This window comes from Ranitomeya variabilis, chromosome 7 (assembly GCF_051348905.1).
Source record: "Ranitomeya variabilis isolate aRanVar5 chromosome 7, aRanVar5.hap1, whole genome shotgun sequence".
Taxonomy (NCBI): Eukaryota; Metazoa; Chordata; class Amphibia; order Anura; family Dendrobatidae; genus Ranitomeya; species Ranitomeya variabilis.
In genome coordinates this window covers 5,688,664-5,697,629 of record NC_135238.1, presented here as the reverse complement: position 1 = coordinate 5,697,629, position 8,966 = coordinate 5,688,664, and the positions used below count along the sequence as shown (strand labels likewise).

The 8,966-nt window shown below is 47.3% G+C and overlaps 1 protein-coding gene across 1 annotated transcript; it reads right to left on the bottom strand.

Annotated features, from left to right (window-relative positions):
- Positions 1-314: 314 nt before the first annotated feature.
- Positions 315-1,154, bottom strand: LOC143785213 (taste receptor type 2 member 143-like). The gene has a single exon (XM_077273927.1). It carries the CDS (start codon positions 1,152-1,154, stop codon positions 315-317), a length of 840 nt encoding a protein of 279 aa, XP_077130042.1.
- Positions 1,155-8,966: the final 7,812 nt, after the last annotated feature.

Sequence of the window (8,966 nt, the reverse complement as noted above, 5' to 3'; positions counted from 1 at the left end):
TTCACTTTTTGATGATATTCTAATTTTGTGAGAAGCTCCTGTATGTGATATCCTTATTTCTCTTGCTCTAATGTGAGTTAAAATTGAAAATCCCATATTTGATGAATGAGTTATACAAAATATGTGAAGTTTGTGCTTGTTTTTATTCAACTTTTTAAATGAGAAATAACAGAAGGTAAATCACGTAGCAGAGCGTAATGTGCAGCACTGTTGTACTAAATCAATATTTAATAATGTGTTGAAATATTCCAGTTTCACACTAATCACTAGAGTAGACCCTAGACTGACTCTTCCTAATGTTTAATTTCTTACATTTATACCTTTCTGTAAAACCACAGGATCTTCGCCATGATTTGCCTCCTTAGCTTTGGGTTGGCAGAAATAATAACAAGAGACTCTGCTGTTGGAAAAGACTTAAATATCAACCAGTTGACATAGGTAAAAGGATTCTCAGGGTTGGGGATAAGTGAAAAAAACAAAATTTCACTTATGCAGAATATGATGGAAATTGTAAGGAACAACCACATGGTTCTTATGGCACTAATGTGAGCCTGGTATTTGGTTTGGGATAATCCAGATTCCTTTTGCCTCATCTTCCGTAGGTGTCTTATAAGTGAAGAATTGATCACCATGATAGAAACCAAGATCAGTAGAAATGGCACGCAGCATCCCATAGTTAAAGCGGTTTGTATGTAAATGGGCTGAAGATAGAAAGTCCCATTAATAAATATGGGGTCAATGGTGCTATTCTCAGGGTATTGTAGAGTGACTTGCAGATTTGTAGCCAAGATGGAGGGAAGACTATTGAAGAAACAGATCACTGCTGACAGAAGAAGAAGACGTGGTAGATACATTGAGATGTTCCTCTTGGACCAGAGAAAGAATGGATGACTGAAGTTAGAGATGGTGACACAGTAATAGATGCAGAGCCAGGCAGTGAGCCAGAAAGTGAAGTATACGAGAGTCTGCATGCCCACCGTGATCGGGTCAATGATCTCCCTAACAAACACTAAAGATATGAAGAACATGCATAATAGACCCTGGATGCTGAACAGACACAGGAGAGCGATGTTCACAGCTCCGATGACAAGGTGGAGAAGATCAGGAGGATTCAGCTTCTGTCCAGTCTTCAGGCTCTTGACACCAGACACCATGATGCACACGTTCAGAATATACCCAACCCCACTCTCCAAGATGCAGAACATTATCACAGGGATCCATCCCGTAAACTGCATCTTTAGCCTCCTGTGGATGTCTGTGTTCCAACAAGTAATATTTTGGTTGGACTTAAAAAGATACCTTATGTATGATGTACAAGTTATGCAAAGTGTCTTCTTGAGTTTGATTTTTTTTTTTCAGTTTTGCAAATCAGATGTTTATACTTCGGTTACAACCAAATGATGTTGCAGAGTGTAACCAGGAGGCGCAGTGTGAGGGTTACGTCTCGTCCAGATATCATTACACCAGATATTATCTCTCTTGAGAATTGTGTTCTCGAGTGTCTTCTTTTTCTACGTTCTGGAGTGTATAAATGTGTCATCCTGGTAGTACACCGCAGTCACGCAGAACAGGTTTTGATTTATTTTTTTTTTGCGTCGACATAAACTAAATCTCCGAGCACGCCAACATACTTGGAGACCACCTGAGAATACTCGGGAAAACCTGACTAACGAGCACACTCACTCATCACTAGTCACTATCCTCTCCACCACACGATGGAACCATTAGTATACACTTCTCTCCTTGGTTGAATATGTAGTTGTTTGCGTATTCTTGAAACATCAAGACTTGTCCTACACAACCTGGATGATAGACATTTACACACTTTAGAAAGTTGAAAAAGTCCAAACAAATGAACTCAGCATTGTCATGAGAAATTATATGGTGAATTAATCAAAAGTAAAGAAAGATGCATTGAATAGAGATGGATGTAGACGTAACCCTTACCCTGCGCTGCCTGGTTACACTCTGCAACATCATTTCCTCCTCTCCCCTTCCCCTTACTGTTGGGGTTCCTCAAGGATCAGTCTTAGGCCCCCTCCTCTTCTCTTTGTATACTGCCCCTATTGGACAAACAATCAGTAGATTTGGTTTCCAGTACCATCTCTATGCTGACGACACCCAATTATACACCTCTTCTCCTGCTTTCACTCCGACCTTCTTAGAAAACACCAGTGATTGTCTTACCGCTGTCTCTAACATCATGTCCTCCCTCTATCTGAAACTGAACCTGTCAAAAACTGAACTCCTAGTGTTCTCTCCCTCTACTAACCTACCTTTGCCTGACATTACCATCTCCGTGTGCGGTTCCACCATTACTCCCAAGCAACATGCCCGCTGCCTTGGGGTCATCCTTGATTCCGAGCTTTCATTCACCCCCCACATCCGATCACTGGCTCGCTCTTCTTATCTGCATCTCAAAAATATTTCTAGAATTCGCCCTTTTCTTTCTTTCGACTCTGCAAAAACTCTTACTGTCTCACTTATTCATTCTCGTCTGGACTATTGTAACTCTCTACTAATCGGCCTCCCTCTTACCAAACTCTCCCCGCTCCAATCTGTCCTGAATGCTGCTGCCAGGATCATATTCCTCACCAACCGTTACACCGATGCCTCTACCTTGTGCCAGTCATTACACTGGCTACCCATCCACTCCAGAATCCAGTACAAAACTACTACCCTCATCCACAAAGCACTCCATGGCTCAGCACCACCCTACATCTCCTCTCTGGTCTCAGTCTACCACCCTACCCGTGCCCTCCGCTCCGCTAATGACCTCAGGTTAGCATCCTCAATAATCAGAACCTCCCACTCCCGTCTCCAAGACTTTACACGTGCTGCGCCGATTCTTTGGAATGCACTACCTAGGTTAATACGATTAATCCCCAATCCCCACAGTTTTAAGCGCGCCCTAAAAACTCATTTGTTCAGATTGGCCTACCGCCTCAACGCATTAACCTAACTATCCCTGTGTGGCCTAATAAAATAAATAAATAAATAAATAAATAAAAATAAAAAAAGAAAAAAAACCATAATCAGGTTCCTCGCATCATGTTCTCATACACTTTATGCAGTTAATAGCCCTCTGTGTCTGTACTGTTACATACTTAGGCTGTTAACTGGTTCATGCAGCTTTACATGAACACCCGAGCCTTACACTATGGCTGGTCCGAATAACTAAAGCAATTGTTACCATCCACCTCTCGTGTCTCCCCTTTTCCTCATAGTTTGTAAGCTTGCGAGCAGCAGGGCCCTCATTCCTCCTGGTATCTGTTTTGAACTGTGGTTTCTGTTATGCTGTAATGTCTATTGTCTGTACAAGTCCCCTTCTATAAGTTGTAAAGCGCTGCGGAATATGTTGGCGCTATATAAATAAAATTATTATTATAATTATCATTTGGTTAGAAATGAGGCATAAACACCTGATTTGCAAAAACAAACTCAGGCAGAACATTTTTTGCATAGCTCGCACATAAAACATGAAATAATTTTTTTTTAACATCACACAATACGTTACTGTTTCGAACAAAGACTCATCCACCGGAGGCTCATGATGCGGAGTACAGTGTGGATCCTTTTGATAATCATCAGCATATTAGAAACCCTCTTGGGATACATTCTGAGTTTATTCATCTTTGTGGATGGAGTCAAGAGCCTGAGGACTGGACAGAAGTTACATCCTCCTGATGTAATCCACCTTGTCATGGGAGTGGCGAACATCGCTCTCCAGTGTTTGCTTGCATTACTGAGTATATTCTCTCAGTTCTTTTTTTCTTTACTGTGTTTTAGGGAGGTCTATATCCCGATCACAGTGGTCATGCTGACTCTTACATACTTCACCTACTGGCTCACTGCCTGGCTCTGCGTCTATTACTGTCTCACCATCTCTACCTTCAGTCATCTGTTCTTTCTCTGGTCAAAGAGGAACATCTCAAAGTATCTACCACATCTTCTTCTCCTGTCAGCAGCCGGATGTTTCTTCATTAGTCTTCCTGCCATCTGGACCATAAATGCACAAGCCACTCTACAATCTGCTGTGAATAGCAGCCTTGAGCCTATATTTACCAGTGGGTCTTTAACTCTTCAGCCCTTTTACATACAAACTGCATCATTTCTAGGATGCTATGCGCCATTTCTACTCATCTTGGTCTCTATCATAGTGACCAACTCTTCACTTATAAGACATGTATGGAAGATGAGGCAGAAGGAATCTGGATTATTCCAGACCAAATACCAGGCTCACATTAATGCCATAAGAACCATGTGGTTGTTCCTTACAATTTCCATCATATTCTGCATAAGTGAAATTTTGATGTTTTCAAAAAGCATCAGCCCTGGAGGTCTCAGTACAGTTTTGGGTGGGATGGTATTTATGTCTTTTCCAGCAGTAGAGTCTCTCGTCATTATCTTTGCCAACCCCAAGCTAAGGAGACAAATCATAGCGAAGTTCCAATGCTTTAACATAAAGTTATAGATGTAAAAATTAAACATTAGTAAGAGTCAGCCTAGTGTCTACTTTAGTAACCTGTCTAAAACCTGGGAAATCCTAAGATTTTTTAAATAATATTTTACCCCCGTGATGCTGTACTTTGCAGTCTGTTACTGGGTTTGGTTTCTTTTTCTCCAGAAAAGGCCGGAGCAAGCAGTAACCCTCCCCCCATGGCGTAGGCGAAGGCCTGGGGGGGAGAGGGGTAGGTAGTATGGTAATGAGTGGGGGGGAAGGTTCTGGCCCGAGGGTATATGGGAATTTGGGGGAGGGATCTGACACTTCCCGCTCTTACAGGATCGTGAGCAGACATACCTGAAATGTCTGGCATTGATGCGATCCTTGAGGGCCTCAGGGCGGCGGCAGCATTACATCCTCCTGGTTGGTTGCAGGCGCAGGTGGCCCACATCATGTCGGACGGTGCAGGGCTGTCCGGCGCTGCAGCGCCGCTGGAGCGGCGGTCTCGGAGGACGTGGCCCCCCGAGCGCCTTTCACCAGACTCCGGTCCTCGAGCCCCCCGAAGGCACAGGAGCCCCTCGCGGGACCCTCCAGGGCGGGCGCCGGTAAGATCAGCGGCTGCGCGGTCCCGGCCTGGGAGGAATCCATCTGCCGGTCGGGGCTCAGCGGCGGTTGCGAGGCCTACACCTCGCAGTGCAGCGGGGGTGGGGTTTCGGCACGCCGGGCAGCGTCTGGGGCCTGTTGGAATGGGAGGCCGCAGCGGTGAGGCTCCTGCCGCACGGCCTGCCTCGGCCACATCTGGGAGTGCGGCGGTTACGGCGAGTGACGTCGGGGCGGGCGGCCCGAGGCTGGACGGATCCGGGCTGGCCCTTCCTTCAGCGCCGGGAACCTCTCCTGCATCTGGTCGGCAGGATAGCGTCACGGCAGTGGCGGCTGGTGCTGGGGCGGACGCGAGTTGGTGTGCTGCCAGCTCATCCACGCAGGCACCATTCTCCTCTGGAAGACAGAGTCTGGCCACCTTATCTGCCGTGCCTGTAGCTGGACAGGGCACGCAAGAAGACCTCCTGGGGTTTCACCATCGGTTGGTTTCGGGTGGATCTTTCGTGGACGCAGCGAGCCGGGGACGTCTGGATGCCAGCACTTCGGCTGGGGGGACCACAGATCCCTTGCAGCCCGGTGAGTATATGTCTGTGTCGGGTCTGTGTACACCTAATATGGCATCGCCCGCTGTCATGGGTAGTCAGGGGGTTGGTAGTGTTGAGAGGGTGGCGGGTGATGCGGGTTCAGCGGGGGTTCGTGAGCTTTTGGGTAGCGTGCAGGATTTGTTATCCAAGTTAGAGCAGAGTATGTACGCTCAGAGACATTTAGGGGCTTGGTTGAGCCCGCAGGTGGGGGATTTTGGGGCAGTGGTGGCGCCAGTAGCGGCGCCTGCACCGATATCGGTTTCAGTGCAGACGGAAAAGGAGAAAGAGTGTAGGGTGCATTTAGATGATAGGGCTCACGGCGACGTTTATGTGTGTTTTGAGGGCCCATTAGGGGCGCATCTTAAAAAGGAAGTTAAGGAAAAGATTGTGAAGGACGGATATGTTGAAATATTTTCGTTACTTCCGTTAGAGAAATTTAAGTTGGATAAGAAAAAGAAAGATGAGGGTAAGAAAGAAGAGGAGGAAAAGCGGCGGTGGCGCTTGATCCCTCAGACGTTTGCTAACTGGCTGCAGGCCTTTGCCATTCTGGCTAGTGTGATTGGAGAAAAGGCACCCGAGAATTGCTCGGGTCTGTTCTGTTACTTGGATTTTATTAGTGAGGCTCATAGGGTTTAAGGTGGTCAGGCGTGGCTCAGGTATGACGAGCAGTTTAGACAGAGGAAAGCGGTTCGGCCGGCAATTCGCTGGGATCAGAAAGATATCGGGCTATGGCTGCGGGTGATGGCGCAGTACAAGTTTGGCAATCCCTTTCATGGAGGGGCCGGAGGTTCCGGCCAGGGTTTTCAGTCCAGTACCTCAGGGTCCTCTGGTTCCGCTAGTCAAGCAGGGGTTCAAAAATTGGGTGTCTGCTGGCAGTTTAACGAAGGCCAGTGTAGATTCAGGGTCAACTGCAAGTTTAAACACTTGTGTTCCCACTGTAGCGGCTCCACACACGGGGCGGCAAAATGTTTTAAAAAGGGTAGAGGGAAGTCATGAAGCGGTAATACCCATGGGGGTGACACCGGTGATGTGGGAAAAGATGGTCCCTTATCTAAGTAGATATCCAGATAAGGAAAAAGCGGAGTTATTGTTGTCAGGTTTTCAAGAAGGTTTTGTAATCCCGGCCCCTTCGTTTGATGTTCCTTGTGTTAGGAAGAATTTGCGGTCGGCTTTGTTACACGCTGATGTGGTTTCCGAGAAGTTGCGGAAGGAGGTTGCGTTGGGTCGGATGGCGGGCCCATTTGAGTCACCGCCTTTTGTGGACTTGGTGGTTTCCCCTTTGGGGGTCATGCCTAAAAAAGAGGAAGGGAAATTTCATTTGATTCAGCATCTGTCTTATCCTAGAGGTATGTCGGTTAATGACGGGATTGACCCTGGCCTTTGCTCAGTGGTTTAAGCGTCTTTTGACATGGCGGTAGAATGGGTTCAAAAATCTGGAAAAGGGGCTCTGCTAGCTAAGACAGATATAGAATCCGCTTTTTGTTTATTGCCGGTTCATCCAGATAGCGTTCGGCTGCTGGGTTGTTTTTGGGAGGATCGCTTTTTTGTTGATAGGTGTTTGCCCATGGGGTGTTCGCTATCTTGCGCGTTGTTTGAGGCATTTAGTTCCTTTTTGGAGTGGGTGGTTTGTGATGTTTCGGGTTGGGATTCTGTCATTCATTATCTGGATGACTTTTTGTGCGTCGGCCTGGCTGGGTCGGACCGTTGTAGGACGATTTTGAGAGCAATAGAATTGGTGGTGCATCGCTTCAGAGTTCCGTTGGCTCCGGGTAAAACGGAGGGCCCGAGTACGTGTTTGTCTTTCCTTGGTATCGTAATCAATACCATTTAGTGGGAGTTCAGGTTGCCCATCAACAAAGTTGTGAATTTTCGCTAGGAGGTGCTGTGGGCTTGTCGTTTGTGGAAGTTATCATTAAGGGAGTTGCAATCGCTCCTTGGAAAGCTAAATTTCGCTTGTCGAGTTATGCCTATGGGCAGAGTTTTTTCTAGGCGATTGGCCATAGCTACGGCAGGAGTTCGTGCTGCTGATCATTTTGTGCGGTTGTCGGCTGACCATAAAGATGATTTGACGGTGTGGAGTAGTTTCTTGCAGAGCTACAATGGCCGGTCGTTGTTACAAGAGGGAGTGGTCGACAACGAGTCGTTGGAGTTGTTTACGGACGCGGCCAGGGGGTCAGGCTTCGGTGCGTCTTTTCAGGGGCAATGGTGCACAGCAAAGTGGCCGCCATCGTGGATTTCTTCTGGCTTGGTTTGGAATATCGCACTTTTGGAAATTTTTCCTATCTTGGTGGCGGTGCATTTGTGGCAGCAGGTTTTTCGGAACAGGCGTGTTCGTTTTTACTGTGACAACATGGGGGTGGTTTGTGCGATAAACAATCTGTCGGCTTCGTCGCCCCCTGTTGTGCTGGTATTATCGTGTTTAAAATTGAATGCGCATATAACTGCGACACATGTTCCTGGTGCTCATAATTCCATTGCCGACTCTCTCTCTCATTCACAGTTCGAACGTTTTCGGTCGCTGGCTCCGGATGCAGCGGTCATTGGGTTGGAATGCCCTGAAGAACTTTGGCTTGTGGTGTTCGAGACGCAGAGGCGTTGATCAAGTCGTCGTTGGCTCCCAGAACGTGGGAGGCTTACCAGGCCACTTGGCTGGAGTGGGTGGAGTTGTTGCGGGCTGTTGGTTGTGGGCCAAGCGAGCAGGAGCAAGCTGGGGTGTTGTTGTCTTGGTTGAGTCGAGGAGCTGCAGCGGGTTGGTCTCCTGCTAAGGTGTCACGTGTTATGTCAGGTTTGGCATTTGGTTTTAAATTACGTGGTCAATCGGATTTAATTAAGATCTTTCTGGTGAAGCAAGCGGTAAAGGGTTTTCGGCGGCGGTTGCGGCGCCTGGATGCCAGACGTCCCGTGTCTTTCAGCTTGTTGGAAAGTTTGGGCGGGGTTTTGCCTTCGGTCTGTGTTTCGGGTTTTGAATTGCGTTTATTTTGGCTAGCTTTTTCTTTAGCCTTTTTTGGGGCATTGCGGGTTGGCGAGTTGGTTTCACCTAGTAAGAATGTTATGGGAGGCTTATTGGCTCGGGATGTGTTTTTATCGGCAGGGAGGGTCGAGTTGTGGCTGCAGCGGCCTAAGTCTGATCAGGAAGGTAGGGGTAGCAGGATCGTGTTAGGTTCGGTGCCGGGGTCGGTTATGTGCCCGGTTACCTGGTTGGCAAAGTTTTGGGAATTGCGGCCTAGTCGTGATCGGTCATTATTATGCCATATGGATGGTTCCTTGTTGTCCCGGTATCAATTTACAGTGATTTTTAGAAAGGCAATTGGGTTGCTGGGCCTGGAGGTGGGTGGTTT

Excerpts from the sequence above, each read along its gene's own strand:
- LOC143785213 (XM_077273927.1), bottom strand. The coding sequence starts at position 1,154 with ATGGTGTCTGGTGTCAAGAGCCTGAAGACTGGACAGAAGCTGAATCCT.